The 24,941-nt window shown below is 40.7% G+C and overlaps 1 protein-coding gene across 1 annotated transcript; it reads right to left on the bottom strand.

The window, feature by feature from the left end:
• Nucleotides 1-1,047: 1,047 nt before the first annotated feature.
• LOC112554603 (forkhead box protein B1-like) lies at nt 1,048-24,592 on the bottom strand. Its single transcript, XM_025222476.1, is given in 4 exon segments — nt 1,048-4,137; nt 21,794-22,496; nt 22,499-22,860; nt 22,863-24,592. Coding segments are annotated over 3 exon segments (669 nt in total). The 5' UTR covers nt 23,011-24,592; the 3' UTR covers nt 1,048-4,137; nt 21,794-22,337.
• Nucleotides 24,593-24,941: the final 349 nt, after the last annotated feature.

The raw sequence follows: 24,941 nt of genomic DNA on the forward strand, positions 1-24,941 counted from the left end.
GTCTCCCACTCTTTCCTCTCTTATCGCTGTCACACACGTTTGGTTCATTCATTGTGTCCGTCAGTCCGTCCGACGGTTCATCTGTGTCAAAATTTGTGTAAGGGTTGTGTTGTTTGTTTATGTATTGGAGAAAAGGATGAGTGTGCTTATGTAGGTAAGAGAAAGTACGGGTTGGTCAGGGTAGGCAAAGTGTTTGTGCTACCGGAGAGAGAGAATGTAGGAGGGAGAGGAATGTATTGTGGGGGAGAGGTAGGCTGGCAAACTTTTTCTGTCTTTGTACATGTGTGTGTGTGTGTCTCTCTCTCTCTTTATCTGTGTGTGTGTGTGAGAGAGAGAGAGAGAGAGAGAGCTTTTGATCATGTAATGGACAATGTTTATGCCTGTGCAAACTTTGCCATATGTTTGCCATATGATGCTTAGACCTTTGAAGAAGTTGAGCCTATATTTTTATATTTGTCCTGCTGTCAAGCCACACTATCCGATATACACACATCCACACTCAAAAAATTCTTGCCCCCTTATTGTATCACAGCCAACCTTCTTGAAGCAGCAAAAGGTATGTCCACCCCCCTTATTTCTTTCTCTCTCATTCTCTCTCTCTTGTGCTGTCGCTGCTGTTCATCCCCCCTCCACCTTCTCCAGCCCCCACTGCGCATGTCCGTGCGCGCAGTGCGCCTCACTAAGACGAATTTAATTGATTTCCAGCCGATCACGCGGCGGCTCAGTCCGCCATCGGTGAAAAGACTGAGGCGACCTGCTGGTGGAGTCGACCTCTGGAGGTCTGAACCGACCTCAGTGCTGGTAGCGTGGCAGCTGCTTGTGCCCAAACATGTACTTTATTTATTATTATTTGTTGTGTATGCACGTGAAATATAAAATAAGTAGCGTGGAGTTATTTTTCTGTCTGTGCACACACTGGTTGCACGGAAGATCTCTCTCCCTCTCTCCATCTTTCCTTCTCTTTGTCTCTCACTTCCTTCTCTGTGAGTGAGCGCGCTCGTTCATGCAAAGGTTAAGGTATAAAGAATGCACAGCTTGGTTTCGACTGAATTTTATTTGATTTATTTATCATTTAAAACAACAAAAACAACAACAAAACATAGGCTTTGGTCAGAGGATGATTTTAATAAAATTTCACATTCCTTCGCATACCCACGACGCCTGTAAAAAAATTTAATTATCGTGACATAGCTGAATGTCTATGTTCTATAATGTCTGTAGGTGTATGCGACTCCTTCCGAATGACCGAGTAGGGCGCCACATGGCGGCACGAAAGAAGTTCGTACGGTGATGAAATCCGTTTTGAAAATGTTACCTGATACAGACAATCGTAGTGTTAGGGTCGGTTGCTGAGCTAGAATTGTGTTTTACGGGTAGATATGTCTAAAATAAAGACACCGACAATGTCGCCCATGTAAACACTTGCCACCTTTAGAGAAAGAACAACATACCCGAGGTATGAACAAACGATAACCGATCATCGCTGATCTGATGACAAGCGCTTCACGGTTGAACCACTGGACCACCAGCGGTCTGACAGGAGGGTACTGAACGAACACTGTGTAATAGAACTGTGTTACATTAAACAGTCCCGATAGCCCTGGATATTCAAAAACAAAACAAGAAAAAGCAGAATGCGAAACGTGTTTATCAGCCTGACGAGACGCAATTCAGAAGGCGAACAGCTAAATAATGTTGTCTGAGAAATATTTCTACAAAAACCCGGCAGATAAAGCCACATGATATGAGAAACAGATTCTATTTTTACAACAACAAAAAAAAAACAAAAAAAAAGTGATCAGTTCTGCTAGTACAGACTGGCAGTCACACGTATAGAAGATTGAACCCATACAACAGGATCAGGATTTCTGACAACATTCTTGACCTGTCTGGTGAACAGCCTTACTCCCGTGCAATAGAATGGAAATGGTGGGTGTACTTCCAGTAACCAGAGAAAATATTTAAAAATTCTAACGAATTATTGGGCATCAGCAGCATAAATTTCTAAATTATTACGATCACGCGTGTAAGAGCAACAAAATACAAAAAAAGAGGGAAACAATGACAGATATAGTATCCACCCACGATCAGCAGCAAAGAAAAAGGCACCTTAATGATAATTATCAGTCCGGAACTCTGGGGTCTGGCTGCCAGTCTATGTCGAACTTGCCTTTCAGTTTGCGAGGAAATCTCACACAAGTGTACTTTACTTGTCAGGGGAATGTGTCAACGCGGGGAAGTATTATGGAGATGTTTGCTGGCAGACTGATCTGTGGTGAGAAAACATTTGGGACAGCTCCGTGAGATGTGCAGAAAAATTCGAACACAACACAGCAGTTTCCAATGTTGTGTAGCATTTTGTTGACAGATTCGTGAAATATGTTTCTACTGATTGTTGTAAAGCTCGGTGTCAGACGCTCTGTCCTCAAGAAACTGGATGAATATTCCTTGTTTGTTTCCGAGGTAAACATTTACAAATATCAAATTATTCAGAAAAAGGTAGAAATCATGAAGTCAGGATATGTCAAGTTTACATTATGTTCCCTGCTGTACAGCTGAAACCTTTACAACATAACCGTCTCCGTGTACAATCGTGACGTCAGTGTTGTTGACTCCTGGCAGATGTTTGTACATGTGTCTGTCAAGAACTAAAGGGATTATTCATCCAGATTTGGGGAAAATGTACCTCACATCGAGCATCAGCCATTTGTTGATAAATATTTTGGTACATCACTAGTGATTTATCTTCCGGTACAAATTAGGATCACATTCATTTATAAAACAAAACAGAACGCACAGATTGTCATGCGCAGAAACAGATAGAGAAATGGTCTTTCCAAAGGCGCTATGCCAAATTTTACCATCATTTTATTGTTGCTGTTTAAAACATTTCAATTGTTACTTGTTTTTATGCTTTTTATAGCCTGGTTGATTAGTCAAGTCGATCAATCCTGTTGTTTTTGTTGCATACCGTGAGGGAGTCTTGTAGTGTTTTATTGGGGATGGTTTATAATCAAGGTTCTGCAAGGTATACGGAAAAAGGTTTACAAAATGGAGGATGTTACACGAAGCGAAAACACACACACCATGTAGTCAAAAGTCTTGACAATTACAGGTCCAGACGCCAATACATCACCACTCGAAAGGAAACTTCCAAACTGAAATTTTACATTATTTCTATTTGCGTGTAATTTGTCTGCACCTTAGAGACAGACAGAGCACTTCCATTCTGGTTCAAAAGAGAGAATATCATGTCAGTATAATTATGCCAGCTCTTTCCTCCAAATCAGCTCTGTTTTAGGTTGATTATCAGTTATCTCTATCCACCGTTCTCTCTCCCTTGTCTCTCTTCCTCTCTCTCTCTCGTTCAGTATTATTAAATAAACACACTACTGTTTCAGTACTTCCAGCCAGAAGATCCTTAATTTTTTTAAACTAAAAACGACAACCATACACTTACTAAAATCACTGCAACTGAACCTTACCTCAATAAATAATCAAATACTAGAAGGAAATATTTTGTACATCAGCTAACAGCGGGAGACAAACCTGGATAGACGAGCTACACTCGGATGGTGGAAGAGAGGAATAAGTTATGTTTATACCTCTAGTAGAAGATTCCTCCTGTAGAGTTTGGCCAAGGAGTGCGTTGGAGTGGAGCTACACACAAAATGAAGGTTTTTCACATACGCCAGAGGCTCTGACAGGCATCCTCCTCCAGTGAGAAATGCCACCATTGCGAGTAATCCCCCTTTAATTAAGACCAAACGTCCGCCTAACCCTCTCCGAGTTAATGTTCTCCTGGAGACGGGTTTCGCCTGGCACTTGGCCCTGTCTGTTTACGATGTAAAACAAAATGAAAGAGGGGACAAACTGCATTGCTTATGCAAAGTCTGGATTAAGGCGGTGAAAGGGGTCCGTCAGAGAGAAACACTAATTGTTTGAAGGAGTCAGCGTCGGCTTGTTCTAGATGTTGTTTTGATGATACCGACCAGGGGCACAGGAGACCTGGCCAGTGGCTGAAGAACAAGGGAAGAGGATTTTCGCCAAGTCTGCGACCCGCGCCTTGTCGACGCTGTCACCAACTTCTTGCGAGCTCTTCAGCACAAAAGTCGCGAACAGCAGATGGGTCAGGGTCTGTAAGAAAACACGGATTTAAAGTTTTCTTCACGAAACCTGATTGATGTTGCATTAACAGTGGCCCAAGGAGGGGAGTGGCATGTTTATGAGTGCGAAGGAAAGAAGGAAAAAGAGAAGAAGAAAATGAGGTCCTGAGAATGACAAGATGTTGATGGCTGTATCACTGGCAATAATGCAGCAATTATACGCATTTACAGGGCGAAAAGCTAACTGTATTCACTGCCATTACATGAACCTTTCTCAATCGTATAGCTATTTGCAGTGTTTGTCTACCTTGCGAATGTGTAAAAAAGTAATTAATCAAAAATATTCAATCATGAGCAATTTTTTTTTCAATTTTGTAATAAGCCGCGTATAATTTGAAAATTGATGTTCAATTATTTTAATTGGTGCAATAAAATTTACTAAATTTTGTTTTTATTCCTTCCGCGAACCTTATCCTTTCAGAGTAGTCAGTCTTCAGAATGCTACTATAATTATATAAAATAAAACTTGCGGATGAATAAAAGTATTAAGTATGTACTAGTAAGTAAATATTTAAAACTAAAGATTGACATGTAGTTTCATGTGAAACGTGAAGGAGAGAACATACTGCACCGACAATAAGCTTTAAGTGCACGTGAATTGCACACACACACACAACAAACATACAAACATACAAACAAAAAGCAAAGAAAAGAAAAGTGTGGTGTATATGAGAATTAACTACATACTTCACGAAAATCGTAATCGTTACAGGTTATGTAAAAATATATACAATACATCTTTATTGTCTATGTCTGGTTGCAACAGAGATATATATTTTCCTTTGTTGCTGGGAGCTCCATTATATTTGTTTATTTGTATATATATATATTGTATTCGTTACAGAATATTTGTTACAGCTTCCGATTAGTGTTTGTGTACATCGCGAGGTATGAAAATAATATTACGTATTACAGACATTATACTTTAATTTTGTTCTATACCAAACAAATTATATTTTTAAAAGTTGCTTGCTCGGAGTAACTACCCCAGTATTAACCGTCATTATAGAAAAGAAGGACTAAAGTGACAGTTCCAGTTGCACCTCCTCCCTGTTTTCAGTAAGTAGACATCATAAAAGTGAACCACGTTGAACAAGGAAATTGGATTGTCACCAGTCGCTGGAGACGTTTGTCTCGCACACCCGATGTATGTCAAGCAAAACACCCTCGGAATTTGTTTTTCTATTTGAAGGCGAGACAATATGTGCAAGCAGGTCATTGATTCCCTCGAGCTGGAGGTGCTTTACGATGCTTGCCTGTCTTGATCATCTCCTCCTGCTCATCGGCGGACGTCCTCGCTGGTAATTAATTATTACCTCTTCTCCCCTCCACCTTTCGTTGTTCCCACCCGTTTAACTCGCTGGCTGGAAATCCGCCGGCTCAGCGCAGGGTATATCAAGGCAAATGACGGGATTACACAACCTTGTCACTTTGTCGCGCGCAGCCCCCGACGCCAAGTCGTCGCTCCCCTCGGTGGACTCATCAACATGTCACGTGACCAGGCCTCGGCGCGCGCACCCGCTCTTCCGCCTGATGTGCGGCCTGCTCGTCTGCGACGCGTAATGGGTCCCAGGCGCGGGCAACGGGCGGCTCTTTCATTTGGCAAACGGTGTGACGCCTGCGAGGGTCGGAATTAGTGATTACACAAAGCGTTCGCCAGAAATGAAGTCGAAATTGGAAAAGAAGCGACGAAACACGGAGGGATGGAAATTGGTTGCACGTCATTTTGTTCAAATGACTGTCATCGGCGTTTCCTGTTAGCACTTTGAGTAAAGGGAGGAGGAGCGTGTCCGTGTGTGTGTGTGTGTACGTGCGTGTGTCTTCAGTTTGTGTGTTTGTGTTTATTTGAGTGTGGTTGTGTGTTTCTTTGCTTTTCTTTATTTGTAGGCGCTCACGCGCATGTGTCTGTGGGAAAAAAAAATAGAGCAGGGTGGAAGGTTCATCTAATTGCTGTATTTGTTTTCTTGTGGTGTAATCGCGAGAGCAGTGTGAAAATATTATGGGTGATTTTTCTAGCTGCCCTTAATGTTTCCACCCGAACCCCAGCCACCCAGATACCTCACCTTATTCACAAAGCGATTAACGGATGTCAAGGGTCACAAGACTCGCGTGTCTTTGTTGTGATGGATGATGTCTTCGAGTGAAGCGACAGGCTTGATACATCAGTTCGGGTAGAAGTGTAAGGACAATTATAGCTGTGAAATGTACTGTCAGGTAGACGACATATCAGCTTATATTTTATGTGTTAGTTCTACAGCATGGCTACAGTTATTTACATATAACCATGAACACAACATGACTAAAAGCTGCGCCACTGTTTGAGAATGCAATTGAATTTTCTTGACTACGCGTGGTCTTGAACAGATTGAAGTCTTGCCATCAAACAGTTTCGTAAAGTTCGTTAAAAACACATGGTTTTTTGTCTTTCTTTTTTGTTTATTTATTTATTTTATTTATTTATTTATTGGTTTCTTTCCGCTTCAACAATATAAGGAAATGGGTTAGGCTATGATAAATGTTGAAATGATATTTTAAGAAAAGTAGTTAAAAAGTAGTTTTGTGAGCGTAATAAATCATCAACCGGCTAGAGTTTTAAACTTAATCCGTGCCCACACACACACCAAGAGAGAGAGAGTTTTCATACACTGCTATGTATACCGTGTAGTCAAATTTTAATATGTATGTAAATAAAAAAGTGGAATAGGCACTTAGTTCCTTTACCACAAGATTGCCTACAAACAGTATTTAATGAACTCTTGCAGTCAAAGCTTCGAACTATGGGACATCGTACCATCCACATGTCCTCGCTGGCAAAGTTTGAAGCCCGGCTTTCACACCTCCAGCATCTCGACCCGCGGCTCATAGGGGGCGCTGTGTTTGCAAGTGAAAGCGGCGGCCCGCTGCGTCTGGCGGCAAAAGGTAAATTATGCATTGAAGGCAAATCAGACAGAAAGAGAGGAGACCCAGGGTCCTACTCGGGTGGCAGGGATAGCACACAGAAGTGGCTGCTACCCCTGTCGAGTCGGGTGGCACTTGCAGTGGCTATCACACTGACTGAGCTCCATGTTGTAGTAGTAGTGCTTGCACCGAGCTCTGTGTTCAGCTCGTGATTAATTTAGTCCCAGTGGAAAATAAAATTTTGTATGAAAGTATTGTGGAAAGTGGCATAAGGAAAAATTAACCTGTAGTAATATTGCCGCAGACCAGAATTATATTCACTACAAAGATTTTAAAATAAATAACTAAATTTATCCAACTTATTTTGATTGAATTTAAGCTGCTGATGCATCCCTCAATCATTGCGAATGGAGCATAAAAATGTATTTGTAATTAATTATTAATTTGTACCTGCTGCATTCAATGCAAACTCCTATAAAATAAGATTAAAATTATTTAAAGAACATAAATATAGAACTAATGATACATAGTTCAATAAGAATTTAGGGACAAATACAGAAATATAGTGCGTTAAATATTTACTCGGAAAACCTATAAACATTGTGCTCCAATAAAATTATTCTTCAGAAAAAAATAGATAAATATTACAGACGCCTTGTGTGTGTGTGTGACTTTAGAATACCTATTAAACAAATGAAGACATATTCAAAAGAAATATAAATACAGAAAACCTGTGAAAATATGTTTAAAAGAGCATATAGCGCCTTAGGCTTGACACCCAAATTACCTAAATCACTTTTTCTCTATTCATTTAACTTATCTCTCCATCTTCCTTGATTGGTTTAATTAACGTCACCTTTTTCTCTTTCTTTCTCCAACACACACACGCATAAACACATAAAACACACACAAAACACACAAGCACACAAACAACAAACACACATTTACATATAGAACAGTAACAGATTGAGAGATAGTACCTTTCAGCGTTCAAGCTACACCGATAAATCTGCATAAACAAGCAATGATAATAACCAACTTCTATTAAATATTAAACCACTTCATCTTAATGTTTCCGAAGCTGGAGAGATTTCTCATGATTCGACACCCGGGGTATTCCGGCCTGCAGGCCACGTATGTGCCGCAATAATCATTAGCAAATTGCAAATGGCAGGCGCTTGGCGAATGTTTAATGAAGTCAGTAACTGTTTTCTGACTACTTCCAGTAATTTACGAACAAATAATAGACTTGGAACCGTCGCTTCTGTCTAAGAAACAGGAAGCTAAACACAGGACTTGGAACAACTGGGCAACTGGAAGCTCATTAAGGACCCCAACTTGTCACGTGGTCGGGTCGTTTATTAAGTTAAGTTGATAGCACACGTGCCAACCGCCACTAAAGTTTGGGATGGAGTGTGGAACAGTGAGGTCTTTCTTTTTGTGGAAGGCGTGTGTCTGGGGGAGACCGTGGTTGACTAGGGTTTGAGAAGGAATGGTGTTTCTGTGGTGGGAAACAAGATGTAGGCCATCTGACTGCAGTAGATTATTATGAGAAAACAGAGAGAGAGAGTCATCTTGTACAGACTCACCTACACACATGAACTGCTCATGCACATTAATGTTGACACACATGATAAAGGAGTGCAAAAATATACATAGGAAAAGAGAAAAAATTGGAGACAAAGACAAACTAGCGAAATTTCGGTTGATGTGCAAACAAATGTTTGCTGGAAGGTCAGAGAACTGTGGGCCAACCTATTTCCTGAAAATGTAGGCTAACTACCAGGCACGGGATATCATAAATGTTAAACAGAATTCTTCTGTCAACGTGGCTTTATTCAAAGGCTTTGCCATCTGACAAATAGAATAAGTATTTCTTGGCAATAAACACACACGTGTCAAATTTTCACAACAGAATTCATGTAAATAAAAGAGTAAAACCATTGATTTTGATGTCGAGGAAATTTCTTGGAAACATTAATCTGCTTTATTGTCACCGCCCAGCTTTTCTCTCTTCTCCTTCCTGGTTCTGTGCGTGTGTGTTTGTATATGTGTGCACGTGTGTATGTTTGTTTGTTACTGTACGCTCTTTTAATAAATAAAAAGATATCTTCTGATATTGAAATCGAGAATGGATAAGACATGTTTTATTAAATGTTTAGACTTTCACTTGAAATGAGAAGAGGAATGAATAACTGAACGATCGTGCTCCCAAAGACTGACAAAGAAAGACAAAATCATTCTTTCTGGCTGACCTCGACAAATATTCGTTTCTTTCGTGAAGATGGTATCGTGTTCCACCCTTCTATTTTCTTCCTTTCTTTTTGCCTTTTTTTTTTTTTTTCGTTTTGTATTTGGTGTTTGTCGGGCCCCACGTTCACGACCTTACCTACCCTTTTGATTTACTCACGCAACCCCCGCGCGCCATCACTCGGCTTCTCATGCCCGGCCTCATCAAACTTTCATCGTCTTGCCATTATTGTTTGCATCCGCCTCCCTTCTGGCTTGCGATTTTCGGATTATCAACATTTGCCTTGTGCCCGTGGGGGCCGATTAAGGGCTCCTCGGGGTATATCTGTGGCCAGGGTACCCGTACACGCGTGCTGAGACAGGCAGACAGCGCGCCCCCAGGCTCATCAAAAGTATTGGTGAACAATAAGAAATGAAGCGAGTGTCGATCCACTTCACTACACTCCATTTTTTTTAAAAAAAGATTGTAATAACTAAGGACTATATAGTACTTCGTGTGTCTTGTGTTGTGTGAAGGCCTGCATTTTTTTTTCTTCTGTAGACATTAGGATATCAGTTGGACAAAGAGTTGGACTGGGATAAAATAAATTCATTCACTTATGTTGTTGTCGTATATAATTATAATTTTTTCTATTAATTATTTTGATTGTTATCAGTTAAATTGCATTTGAAACAAGAATGATTCCTGATATACTTTCTTCCGTTTTTGGATTAATTTTCAGTTCATAAGTAGCGCAAAATTAATTAGTTTTGTTTTTGGTTAAAAATAAACAAAGACCTATTCCGCTAAATATTTGAGAATAAATGGGTTCATGTACTTGAGCCAGAGCAGTGAAATAATTATTTACAAGAAACAGACGATAGATTTTTCGACGAAAGATGGAGAAAAAAAAGCACATTCTCCTTCACCAGTTCCGAAAAGCAGATCCCCATGGAAAAGGCGAGAAAAACACAGGAAGTTGTGCGCATGCGCCAATAAGCAGAGGGGTCAAGTCAGCGGTCAACGTCTGCTGCAGGCTCGGTCACCTTTCACCTCCTCCTCCCACCTACCCAGTCCCCCAACCCTACCCACACTCCTTTATTCCTATTTTGTACGGATTGGGAGGTAGGCGAAATCTGGGGACTAAACCAGCACACGTGTACATGAACTCAATGACCCTACAGCTGTAAGATGTTCTTTACGATTGACATTTACTCCGACTAATGTCGCACTCATCAAAGGGAGTGTGTATATATATATACACGTCGTGTATTTTCTTTTTTATCTGTGTGTGTGGGGGTGTTCTCTGATTGTAGATGGTTATACACTATAAAAAAGTAGCTAATTTAGTTAATTTTGAATATAGTGTCATGGTCCTCCAATGTTTCTGGTCTTGTCTCTTCTCCTTCTGGAGTTACTGAACGAAGCAATATTATACTGAACGTGTTTGCCAGTGTGAATCATTTTTAACCGATGAGTGTTCAGAAGTGTGTTCACGCGTTCCTATGGTTACCGCAACACTTCTTTCTTTTACTACATTCACTCGCGAGAAATTCCAGAAGCCTCAAGTGATTTACTAGCGAACTTTCATCCTGCCACTAAACCACATGTTGACACTGCCTCTCTTCTTTAGCAGTTATTGATGCTCCATCTGCGACTTCACAAGTGTCGCCGACGACCGCGACAGCAGCTGTTGCAGGTGACCGGTCGACCGAGGACGATCGCGGATGTAGAATGACGTTTGCGCGCATGCGTGGTCGGGATTAGACAGGCTGGAGCAATGTTTGCGCATACAATGGAGCAATAATGCCAGTGATTTGATCTATCTTCACGGAACTCCAGATGGGAGGGTCCATTCAGTCAGGTCCGGCTAATCAGGCGTGGCTTATTTGCTCAGCGCCAAGTTCACCTACTTTATTAAGTCTTCCGTTCTTGTGTTAATATTCAAGGATTGCTAGCAATCTTCTTTTTTTTTTTCTTTATTTATATTATTTGTATTTTTCTTGTTTTTATTTCTTTTACATTTCTGTTTTAATTTATTTTACCTTTTTTGTTTTTATTTTATTTATTTGTTTTATTTATTCATTTATTTCTTTATTTTTTGTCGGTGCTCTGCTGGGTTTTTTTCTCCTTCTTAGTATTAAAGCAAAAGAGAAAGGAAATTAGGAATTGTGGAGAAATTGATGTTTTATTCAGTTTTGCTTTATCACGACATAGTAGCGGTCGTGTAGAGATAGAAACAGCATCCCGATACGAGAACTGAACCCAGGACATCCAGTCTATAGTTTTTGGTGACAATCGCTAGCCGTTGCGAGGAGAATGATAGATACTAAATCTGTGAATTGCTTCCGCTCAATATTTCTGGATTTAAATAAATATTTTACTTACAGTCAAGTTTAACATACAGCTGTATGCCTGTCGAAAACAAACTGACTTTAACTAGTGAAGTATGAAGTTTTGTAACCAGTCTTCTTGCAAAGCTCAACCCGCTGTCCTCAGGTTCGAAGCTGTGCGCACGATGCCAGCGTTTCGACGACCGCACTTAGGATATTAACAGTGAATGGCCGGGCGGGATGGACGGATGGGATCATGACAATAAACCAGGGTGGCTTCCTTGTACTGCACCAGACCGTGTGCTAGACGGGATTGTAGATAAATGATTATTTTTGCAATCCAAAACGTTGCATGGAAACGATCCAAATTGTCAGTATAAGCCCCGGTTGTCATTTCCTTGACTTTTGCTTTAAATTAAATTGTTTTGTTTATTGAAAGTTCCATTTATATATATCAAATTGTTTCTCATAATTTATATCGAACCCCACCGACTTGATGTCTTTATACACCATTTTACTTATTTATTATCAAACTTGGAGATTAGAGAAAAAAATGATTTCCTTTTGATGATATGACAGGAGTACTTTGTACTATTCCGACTTCATTAGAAGCGAGAATTCTTCCAAAATTTAGCTAGATGATGAAACTCATATCGTCCTCACATGTTGTGATTTTGCCACCAAGCTGGAGGGGGCAGTCCGAGAACTTGCTTCAAACTATCCAGTCTGCCTCAAGATTTAATATTCATTGATTCTCCGGCCATTTAGCCTCATTGAGTTTGTGCGTGGTAGCCTTATAAGACATGACATGCAAGGCACACATCAGTCACCGCTGAAGTCTTAACAAAATCCTGCAACAGAAGGTAAAGACCATCTCACATCCGCTAGCATGTCTTCACCTAATGGTTGTACATCTGTGTAATAAAGTAAGGCTTGGTCCCTCAAATCTTGAGCTCAGGAGAGAAAAAGAACCTAAAAAAAACTTCGAATGACACCATCGCTGTCCAAGAGAGAAATTCTATATCAAAACCAAATTATGGATTACTTAGCACTAACTTTAAGTAATTAAGTAACAAAAATAAAACAAAAAAAATAAAGTATACGATTGGAGACTAAGTTAAAGGTAGTGTAGCGTCTTAAAATTGTAAACATTGTTGCTTTTTCTTATATTATTGGTGTCTTCAGAAATAATAAGATTTTTAGATTGTAATTGTCTCAGGATTGTGATTTTTATCCATGTATTCTATTCCAGAAAATTCAGTACAGTTTATTAACTTTTATTCTTGCTACTTCCATTTCTCTATCTTTAACATAAATTCGTTTCAGCTTGCACAGCAGGGACTTTGTACTAATTAATCTGGAAAAAAAAATACAGTAAGGTCGGGAAGGTGTATACCATCGCTAACGCATAATTAAAAAATCCACAGAAAATTGTTTCACGACTCCGAGATACTACATTTAAACATTCCTACTATGTTTCTTCGTTTGAAAGCTTCATGTATATACAGCAGTAGCATGCATATGAGGTACAACAAATATTAAAATTAAAATAGGATAGGAAGGGAAAGGTACATACACAACATAGTTGTACAACATTTACATAAAGTAACACAATCCTCTTTTATTCCCAACAATAAATTTTAATTTAACATTGAAAGCATTGCCTTACATTACCACAAGCAAAACTTTAGCTCTTGTTGCCAACAAGTTTCAAGCAAGTGATGTTTAAAACAAGAAACAAGTCCATCAGGCCACGCCCAGACAGACAACCAACCAAATAAATACTAAACAATTGATAATTGTGCTATTCTTTAGTATTTTAGAAATAGCATTGGAGAAAAACACAAACAGGTGTAAAGAGGTGAAGGAGACTGCATGCACCTGAAGTGTGTGGATGAAGCATGTTGGAGGTGTAGCTGATGCCCCTGGGTCCAGAGACAACATTCAGTCTCCCTGTGACTCACCCGGAGGACTACACCAACAAACACTCTGCTTGTGCGAGAAAGAAACGTTCATTCATATTACAGGCGAGCCAGACATTTCTAAACATATTCAATCATCCTGATCCATGAAATATTACAGGAAATACGATATTTTATCAACAGTGGCATTGTATTGTTAAAACTCCGTTTCCTCCGTTTCATCTTGGCCTCTCTCGCTCTCTGTTCTTTTTCGCTTTTTTATTTTTTATTTTTTATTTGTTTATTTTTGCTCTCTCTATCTCTCTCCCTATTCTTTCCTCTACCTCTTCCTGCTTCAATTTTACCTTCCCTCCCTGTTTCTTCCTCTCTTATACTTTTCTTTTTTACTTATTTTCTTTCTCTTCTTCCCTTCCGCTCTTTCTCTATTGTCCTCAGTCTCATCGCCCTGTCTCTCTCGTTTCAGTCGTCGCCAATTTCTACCCACTGCATTTCTCGGTCCACTCTTCTCTCTTCTCAAGGATTTGTAAGATCTGTCCACTAGCGGTAGGCTAGCAGCTTTTGTTCAGTGCTTAATTTAGACTAATTTTCCTTCTTTAATTACAGAATACCGGATTTATTTGACTGATCTGGGACAGTATTCCTACTCCAAGAACGTCCAAAAATGCCTAAATTTTAGGATTGTTTGGGCCGATTTCTGTGGGCATTTTCGGCTTTCGTGTTTAAAGCACACGGATTTTAGTGACCAAATAAAAAAAGCATGGATCAAGCTTTAAATGTGTGTGAACTTTTTGTTTATATGCGTATACGAACGGGCAAGCTGTATTGGCTACTGGCTACACACATCATAGAATGGATACACACAGGTTACCTATACAGCAAACCACAAAACCGATCTCGACAATGAAATACACTTTGTAATATTGTGCACATCATTGGCATGAGCTGACGGATATTTCACGGAAAGATATAAAATACTTGTCAAATGTATTAAAAGTCTTTTGACTGAAAACCACTGTTTGCAAACTATTGCCAGGTTCATAAACCACGGACTACTCTTATCTCTCCTTGTGCTCTGAATCCGCATCTCAACCTTCAAATTAGAATAGACAATAAAAGATGTTTGCCATCTGTTAAGCTTGCCATGGTGAGGACTGTTCCAAGACCCACGTGACTGTCCACGCATGTGATCCTTGGCTGGATACAGCAGTCATCTAGTGACACAGGGGATTAATAGGAATTAATTTTAACTACAAGATGTGTGTTGGCATTGTGCCTCTGGAGCGTCAGCTATTGTCAATATTGATAAGGCCTCGACTTGTGTACCTCCAGATCGATCGAGCAGACCTAGAGGTTTTATTCTTTCTTTCTTTCTTTTTTCACATCCTTCGTTAAATATATGTAGGTAAAAAAAGAGGCATTGTAAGCATCTCTAAAGACGGACACCTTGGGTCTGCAGTTGTAAAATCTAATCTTGATAATAGAATTCTGACTTTCTTATTTTTGCCAAGAATATTGTTTACTTTTGGGCATATATAGGCATTTCGAGTGGTCACACACGAAAACCCTGTCAACAGCAAAAGGCAAGGTTAAGTGTACACCGAAATTTGTTCTGCTTAACAAAACAAACATGCTTCACTACAATGCTACATTTCTCCATTGAAAACTTGTTTCATCGCTGTGCCAAGCAATGTAAACATCCATGCATGCTTCTGACAAAAAAAGACATGTTTGCTTTCTAAAACATAGAAGTAGAAAGGAATTCGTGGGTTAACAAGAGCGATAGAAGGAAGACAGCTACCTGCTTATAACACACATTGTTTAAAGAAAAAGACAGGAACACAATGTAGCTTACAAAGGAGCCTGACTGAAGTGACCTTACAGTCCATTAAACGACCGTTCACATGCTTCTGTAAGTGTACACAATAAACAGATTGCATGCGGTTAATGTGATTAAGCTTCATCTTAAGGAAGGTGAGGGTAGGGATGGCAATTCAGGTTGGTTTTTTCTATAAGCCATGTCTCTATCAACAATGCTTCTATCAGCCATAATTCTTTATACGAGGAGCAAACTGTCCCGGCTTAAAAGCTACTTAACTGATACAAAGTTTTGTAATTTAATAAATTTTTTAATACACGATTTCAAGGAAATTTTTTTTTTTTGTGTACTTAAAAGAATTAAGATAAAAATCTGTTCAGATTAACATAATTGGAAATTGGTGTTCAGAAGCCTAGGGGTACTTGATTGTTTTGTTTGTTTATTTTTTCCAAAAAAGAAACAATATTTCAGCTCGAGCACCATATCAAAGGGAGGGCAAAGCTTGCTGGCAAGAATTTCATATTCATTGCATGGAGGGGGTCGTAGTCATGAAATATTTGCTTTACAATTCCATCAGTACAAAAAGGCCCCCGAGTATCTGGTGGGCGTATCTAGTGACAGTGACACGACAGGTACTTACATGTATTTATGCACAGGACCCCAGGATGCTAACGGTCCATCGTTAATCCTAGTGTTACGATAACTCTACTTCATTACCAATCCCTCGGAGTGAACTTGATCTTTATATTTAACTGATATACGATGTACACCTTAAACTTGTACATAGTTCACGATTTTTTTAAATTTTATTTCTATTTTATTTTTATTTTATTTATTTTTTGTCTTTCTATCTTGACGATTAGACCATGACAGGCGAAAGACTCGGCAACTTGGACTCACTTCTGTTTGCTCAGCTCAGCAATCAGTCTAGCCAGTTCAGATTTCCCGTCGTAGACAGCCCAGAAAGGATGGATGTTTTCTTTTTATTTCAATGTAGCCAAGCTTGACTAATCTAATCAAAATATGAAAACAGGAACCAAACACTTCCCTTTGTGGCCTGCGCCCGAGGACCGCTGTTTAGGAAATAAGGCCAAACAAATAAAATGCAAATTTGCGGAATTAAAAATCGCGTTGGCTGCCGCGCAGTCACAGCAGCAGGCGCACCAAGAAGCACAGGAGATGGATGGTGAGCTCACACCCACAGAGATCCCGCCATTTTGTTCTCCGAGTGGATCCTGGCATGACATTGGCAAGTGTGGGTGTAATAAGACAGTTTATTTTATGCTCTTTGACCTTCTAATACCACCAGGGCCAACAGGATTTGGGTCTCCGTGGTTTGCGATGATAATTGCGACCTTAAATGAGACCTCGGTGATGTGAGTTTTCTTGAACATTCTGTCTCGACCTTTTTTGAACCTCCAGAAAGCTCAGCTGTCGGAGGGTTACTTCTTAATCACTGATTATTGTTGAGTGTGACATTCTGCATTTAACCCCCGTCGTGAGCAGAGAAATAGAAACAGTGATGGAGCGGGTTTTGAACCCTGATGTTTCAGGGTATCTGTCTCCTTGGCGTGCTTGAGTGAGTGAGTGAGTGAGTGAGTGAGTGAGTGAGTGAGTGAGTGAGTGAGTGAGTGAGTGAGTGAGTGAGTGAGTGAGTGAGTGAGTGAGTGAGTGAGTGAGTGAGTGAGTGAGTGAGTGAGTGAGTGAGTGAGTGAGTGAGTGAGTGCACAAGCGACGGTATGTCAAATCTTCATTCATTATTAAATATACAGAGCATCTTATAAATCTCTTTGCTGCGCTTGAGAATGAACGATTTCCTGTGTGCACTGATGTGTGTACACAAATTTCCGATTTTCAAAGCAACTCTCAAGTGACACGTAACTCTTTCTTCAGTATATGATTATTGCTATTTTAATTACTGTTTCACGGGGTTGTCATGTGGAAATCACGAGACATACGTACATGGATGGAAGAAAAAAAGAAAAGAAAAAGGAGGAAAACATGCCTTTCAACCATCCCTGCCGGAAAGTGGCCTCAGTGTTTTTCTGCAATGCAGAAACATTAAACCTGAACACATTTGAAGCTGGAAACTGCAAGAGTCGAACGCGGGGCATGTCTTAAGCACTCAAGCAAAATATTTGCTTTTTATTGAAATCAAATATCAAAGACTGCCGCTGCTATTCATCGGGGACGTCTGCTTTGTCCGTCACACTGGTTGGCAAACAGATAATTCTGCGGCAACTAAATCGACAGAGGCGATGACTTAGGGGTTGTTTATGCTGGGGTTGTCCTCAACAATATGTGAAGAACTATGGAACTATAGCCAGGAGAGACAGATGGGGTTTAAAAAAAGATAAATGCTCTTATTTAATTTTCCGATTCATTTTGATTGTCTGATTGCTTGCCTGCCTACTCATTTCTTTCGCAAAGTCTTTGTTATTTTGTCACTTTATCATTGATTTTATTTCTCCTCCACCCTCTCCCTCCTCAACCCAATATTTTTAGCCGTTTGCATGATTCACATGTATACGAAGTGTCCGCGTGTCGCGTTGTTTTCTGTGTGTGTGTATGTGTGTGAATTTGTTGATTTGTGTCTGTATAACTATAACAAGTATTATTGCACAAAAGTAATTTGAAAAATAAAAGTATTTCATTGCCAATCTTAATTTTTACAAGTAAACAATGACTTTCTCATTCGCCTCCAAGAGCACAAAGCATGCTATATCGGACATTTTTATTTACTATCTCCACATCAACCATGCTTTACACTCACATGACTCAATAACAGCAAATAGTAATCATTACAGTTCTAAAATATTAACTGCTAATACCAGATCAAATAAACTTTAAAAGAATTATTAGATGCCATCCTATAATTTTATAAAAGAATCCGCAAAATCTTTTTTCTAACCAAGAAAGAAGTTAAAAATTAACGCATGTACTCCATAAAGATTTAAATAGTTATTTTCTGGTTCAAGGTAATCCAATTCCATACTGCACATTTCTTTAAATAGCAAATTAAAATTAAACGGTTCTCGCACTGCAAGGTAATTGTTGGAGGAAGAAAAGCAGAAGAAAATGGGATCAAAGACTCCTTTCTACTCCCAGTCAGGCCGCCATAAAAATAAACGGTAAAAATGGAAATAAAAAAATCCTCCTGATTGTTCACGCAAGAGATGTATTTTAATGTCAGCTTGAGTTATAGAACACGGGCTGACAATGGTGCACAGACATCTTGATGCAGTTTATACCCCGGTGGCTGCTAAACAAGATGCATATTTGATGACGAGTTCTCTACCTTCGCGCCCCTTTGCCTCCCCTTGCCGCTGTATAGCGTGCTAAATAATCAAGTATTTAATACCAGCAGCAGGCCACAGGTAGAGATGAGCATTAAATATTTCAATATCAAAATCAATCGCAGGCTTTAATGAAAAAAAAAAAAATCATGAAATATTTGCCCTGTTGACTTTGCTGCATCATTACCTACAGCGCTTGGCTCGGCTCTGCGTGGGGTAGATTGCCATTAAATCGTGAATAGACCCTCCTCCCCCTCGCCCAGCCCCGTATGAGGGGATAAACCGATCTTCAGCATATCTTGAATATGTCTTTACCTACCTGCAGTCATGTACTTTCAGAACCTGCACTATAAATAGCCAATTCTGAGGGAATTATTTGAAGAATGGGAACACAGGACTACCGAAACCACTTCAATGAGAGAGAGAGTGTGTGGGTGTTACTGAATGAGCTTGAGAGAGAAAGAAAAAGAAACAAAGAAAGAAATAGCATAAAAATGGACAGAAGTAAAAAAAAAAATAAACAAAAACAAGTAGGTTAAACAGGCTGTTCTGTATCAAAGACCTTTCAGCTCAAAAGCAGCAAGTGTCAAATTTTGCTTCCCACGTCTGTTCTGAGTCCCTCTCCTACCTCTTACTGAAATGTCAGCTTCTTATATATTTAGAATGTAGATTAAAACATGAAAAAGGACAATCTATTTTTCTCAAACTTACTATAAAAACAAAGTAATTAATTTAACCGTCGATGTAGGTTCATGTGAAATATGAGGACATGGCAGATTACCTTCATGATCCTACACGGGGAGAGAGAGAGAGATAAGACTTTAAGTAATTTTAACAGAGAAAAAAAGGACATTTCAAAGTGAGAGAAAAGAGTAAAAAAAGGAAGAAAAGAAAAAAAAGTACGCAAGGCTCTATCAAGACTAATGTTATTGCTTGCTGTCTATTTATCTCTCTCTCTCTGCTTTCCTTACATCCAATATCTATCTCTTTTTTGTTTGTTTTTTCCAAGTTTTTTAATTCACTTAAGGAAAAGAGAAGAAAAACATTGCACACGATGTCACCTGGAATCTGTAAACTCCTAACATGCAATGCTATGTGTACATATTATTTATTTTATATATTATTTTATTTGCTCATTTCTATATTTAGTAATCAGTGTATCTACATATCTTCTGTAAGACTACGCTGTCCACTTCCATTTGATTCCCGGGTATTTTGTTTAGCTTTTACTTAATAAATATGTGATTGTCACTTGATCCACTCAGTAGAAGAACAGTTACACTATTGCACGAAGTGCATGAGAGAGATGGAGGAGAGAGCGGGGGAGAGGAATAAAAACGTTTCCGTTAAACGACCTCATGCTTGTGTTTGGTGCTGAGGGTGTGTGAGGGGGAGTGCGTGTGTGTACGTGTGCGTGTGTGCGTGAGGGTGTGTGAGAGGGAGTGGTGGGGGGTAGTTTGTGTGTGTGTGTGTGTGTGTGTGTGTGTGTGTGTGTGTGTGAAGTGATTTGTTGTTTGTGTGTTTGTCTGTGTTGTCTGTGTGTATGTGTGTACAGCTTTGCCAGACTGTTGACAGAATAAACTAGGGGTGTGGCTACACTTCTAAAGTCTAATGTAAACACTTTTTTTCTTTCAAACGTGTACCATATAGAAGGGTAACTTGTGTATAGTAATGCTCAGACAAATTATTAGAACGTGTGGTGCTAATTAGTTGGAAATTTTCATGACTTCTAATGTTAAGTTTTCTTTAATTTCTTGTTCTTCACAAATGTACTCTATAGAGACTCATCTTTCCATATCTTTCTATCGGTACGCACATGCGTACACATATTTCCTAATGTTTGTTCTCTCTGTCCATGTATTTTCAATAAGTATATCAGAGTTTTAAGATTCTTACATTAAGTAAAGATTTGTATCTTTCTATTGAATTGTTCACCTTTCCACTTAAGGAAATAAACAACTATATTTGTTATTGAGAATAATAAGACATAGCTAGGCCAAGCAATATAAATAAAATGAAGGTTGCAGATAAACTTATAAACTTAGCATTTGCTTATATTTGTATTAAAAATAACAACCGCTGTCTGAGTGAAAAGAATCTGGTTAAGTCGCTCACGATGAAAAAGAATATATCTATCTATATATATATCTCAGGTACCATTGATAGTGTGAGTGCCAATGAACTTGAAGTTAAGTGCCTGGTAAAGGTGCAGCATCATAAACTGTTGTGGGTCTGTACACAAGCTCAGTTGCTTGATGTTCATTTTGCTACCCGTATCTTTACAAAGTAGGAGACGGGGGCCGACGAGACCTCTCAAATTTTCACGGGTAGCTGAGTGGGTAGCAAAGCACTGAGAGAAATAATTCGCCTTCATTCACATGTTGTCCACAGCCCTATTCATCCCACCCTTTTCAACCTCTCTCTCTGACAGAAGTGAACAGTTCTCCACTCAGTGGCCATGTAGAACCGAAATAATTCAATCCGTATCTTTTCAAATAAAAGGTTTGAGCTCTCAATGGTATTTTTTGCCATGTATAAGAGAAATAATGTGAAAGGTGAAATATTTTCTCTGGAAAGTATTCTTTAAAGATGTAGATCAGAAAACATTTGTGTTACTTCTTTAGATGTCTATATGATGATGATAAAACCAAAATTATAAAAAAGCACAATAAATAGACAGTCTCAAAACAACAGTATAAATAAAACAAAGAGAAAGGAAAGAAAATGTAGAAGGAAGAGAAAAGAATACAATAAAGAAGAAATGAAGAGGTTACTCTGTTATTTATCATAGTAAGTTATTTTAAGGGAAGGTATGCTCTGACACAGATGAGGACTACTTTATGTTAAATTTTTAACTTAAAATGGGTTTGAGATTCCAAATAACCTGACAATTATTTTCAAAGTCCGATCATTTCCAGTTCATAACGAGAAAAAAAGTTTTTAAGAGGGTGAAATGTAAATTGTCAACCTCTGTAACAATAAACAGACATTGTAACACCAGTTATGTATTGTTCATAGAAAGGTTTTCCAGTATCATGTTCACAAACTTTAAGTTTTTACCTGGATCACACTGGGTGCACAGCACACACATTGCAAACGAAACAAGACACAAGAAGAGCTGTGTTTTCTCACCAGGTCCGTTCATTGTCCGACATCGACGAAAGGTGTCAGCTTTCAGAAGACGACGGCGACGGCAGACGAACTACCGGAAGCGGAAGTGAGCGATCGGCACCGGAAGATTCCCTGTCCATCACGCTGGACACCAGTGCCAGAGCAGAGGCATTGTCTCTGGACAGGTGAGAGCCTCTGGTCAGTACTGATGCCCCGACCTCAGCCAGGCTGCTGACCAGCGCGCAACACTCCACCGGCGAGAAGCTGGGCACGGATGTCAAGGAAAATGCCGTGGTGGGGCCTCCCTACTGCCAGCGAGGATGCCAGGGACAAGGGTAGCCCCACCCTTGCCAGTGCCCCGGAAGGAGCCACACCTGCTCCGTGAAGGGCAGCCAGGGGGTTGATGGGAGAGGGTTTTATCGGCACAGGGACCGCTGGAGGCATGATGTCGTGTTTTAACAAGGGAAAGTCCGATGGAGACACTCTAGACAAGAGCGACCCGGCAGCCGAGCAAGGGGTGACCCCAGTGGGCCAGACAGTTCCATGGACGCTGCGTAGGACGCCATCAAAGCCGCCTGAGAAATGCCGCTGGCCAAGTGACTGAAGGCCGGCAGGTAGGACTCAGCAGGCCGGGCTGGGGTGGAAATCGAGGTGCCTGGGACTTGAAGTCGGGTGCCATGATGCTGTCGATAGAAAAGGAGGTTTGGAAGCTACTGATGATGGTGGCTCCGAGGACGGCGTGATGGGGGACAACGGGTACGGCTGGAACCTGGCGCCGGTGGCAGCCCCCCACTGCTGCAATCGCAGCCTTGCTTGTTCTTGTAGGAAGCTGGCCGAGGGCTGCAGACCTGGTTTTAAGCTCAAGGCTGGGTCCACTCCATGCGACAGATTCCCCGGGGATTTCAACAGCTTGAAGCGCTTCCTCCTACGCAGGAAGCTGCCGTTCTCGAACATGTCCCCGCACATGGGATGCAAGGCCCAGTAGCTGCCCTTGCCGGGGCGGTCCGGGCGTCTGGGGATCTTGATGAAGCAGTCGTTAAAGGACAGGTTATGGCGGAGGGAGTTCTGCCAGCGCTGAGTGTTCTTTCGTAGAAAGGAAAATTGTCCATGATGAACTTGTAGATCTCGTTCAAAGGCAGCATCTTCTCGTGCGAGCTCTGAATCGCCATGGCAGTGAGGGCAATGTAGGAGTACGGAGGCTTCTGCTCCTCGTAGCTGTTTCTACCCGGTCTCGGCATGGCAAGGCCTCTTTCAGGAGCACTCTGTTGGCTGTTGTTTACTTTAAAGGGTGGAGCTCACTAAATACGAACAGACTTATCATTTGCAGTAGTCGCTTTCTTGCCGGTGTTTCTGCCCATATCCCTACAGTTAATCACATCGTCAGAAGACCAGGTGAGGCAAGGTAAGTTTGCTCTGAACACGTCTTTCACTGAACTGTCAAGTCTTCGCATTCGTGTTCCACAGATGTTCCTTGTTTTCCTCTTTCACCTGTTTTTTTTTTTTTTATTCTAACTAATCGAATTGTTTATTAATGATGTTTACCTAGCAACAGAGGCTTTGACGTAATTTGAGTTTCTGAGCCTTGAACAAGATATGATGTCACCTCTCATCCACTTGATTCCTACGTCGATCGAAGCTCAATTGAAAATCACATCAACTGTAAAATTCTCCCTTTCATCGTGCAAACAGTCGTCGCATAAGTGCATTATAAATTATTGCGCCTACAGTCATCATTCTGAAAGCTCTCCGCGAGGAAGCGCAATGTTCGTTAAGCCCCTCGGTTCCAAATCGTCGTCGAGAAGACACCGAGGGTGAGGCTGTAAACAACGGGATCTCACACACACATACCAATGACGAAGGTTCCCCCCTTTACCCGGAATGTCCCCCAGTCGAAGTCAGCCGGGTAGTCGAAGTAAGTTTTCTGCAAACAGCTGCTACCTCGGGTTGAGCTTCAAGACTGAATGGCCAAGTGTCCGAGGTTGAGAAAGCTTGAGAGACCAGTCGTCCACGTCTGTCCTCCTCCTCCTCCTCCCGTGTTTAGCAACAGCCCAACATGAACACTCGGGGGGTGAAAAGGTGACTTGTCACACCATTTTGACAGCAAGGTTGCGCTCCGCCGGCACGGCACAAACGCACCGCAACTTCATGGCATCCTTCACCCTGTCAACCTCGTCTTCGCTTAATTCTCATCTCTTGCCAGACGACTTCTCGCGCCTCTGTCAGTCAATCTCCTCCAGTGGGCGGGGCTACAGCACCCGAGCTCTTCGACCGTCGGCGTGACAAGAAAGGGGGAGGTTGGGGGATCGGGCTTGCGGAGCCACGCCCTCCTGGAACCTGACTCCTGGTGGGAACAATAGGAGCAGACGAGCGATGCCGGGCTTCACAGGGAGGGGGACCACGGGGCTAACACCGATCCTAACAGACGAGAAATTAGTCGTGTTTGACGTCTCCCTGTTTGCTGTAACAAGCCAAGCGAGTGGGATGGTGTCCCAGGGAGAAAGTGTGAGGGATTCGTCTAGATGCTCTTATTCGGAAGGAAGAGAGAAGGTTCGCGAGCGGGGTTTACAAGTCGCCTACGGGTAATGATGCATACACTCGTATATGTATAACTTATTTAACAACCAAAAAAAAAAAAAAGATTTTAATGGCAGGAGGGAAAGGTCGCTTCCTTGTGTGTAAAATATTAAAAAGAAGATAGCTGGTCCCTGTAGTTAATGGCACTTACGGTGCAAAATGTTCTTTCTGTCAGTTTGCTTGCTTGCTTGACTATGTGTCAGCATGTTTGCTCTACATGCGTTTGCTTGTATCTATTTCCTTCCATCTATTATTGCCTGACAGCTAAAATGGCTAGGTGTTTGGCTAATCATCTTGCTACCGACATATGATCACTAACAATTCTGTTTATTCTGTTCCATAGTTTGATAGATATATAGAGAAAAAAGAAGGGTATATATATATAGAAGAGAGTTCAGTGCCGATTCAACCTTGATTTTAGAACCAATCTTTCTCACTTTTTCTTCTCTTCTGTCTCTCTCAACATAAACTTCCTTCTTCCGTTGACTGTAACCAAGTGTGTACCTCGTTTCGGAGAAGTGCTCCTGATCTTAGCGCTGATCAGGTATATCATGACATATCACCGCCTGGACATTCAGACACTAAGGTGAATTAC

The sequence above is a fragment of the Pomacea canaliculata genome, linkage group LG13, assembly GCF_003073045.1.
Source record: "Pomacea canaliculata isolate SZHN2017 linkage group LG13, ASM307304v1, whole genome shotgun sequence".
Classification (NCBI taxonomy): domain Eukaryota; kingdom Metazoa; phylum Mollusca; class Gastropoda; order Architaenioglossa; family Ampullariidae; genus Pomacea; species Pomacea canaliculata.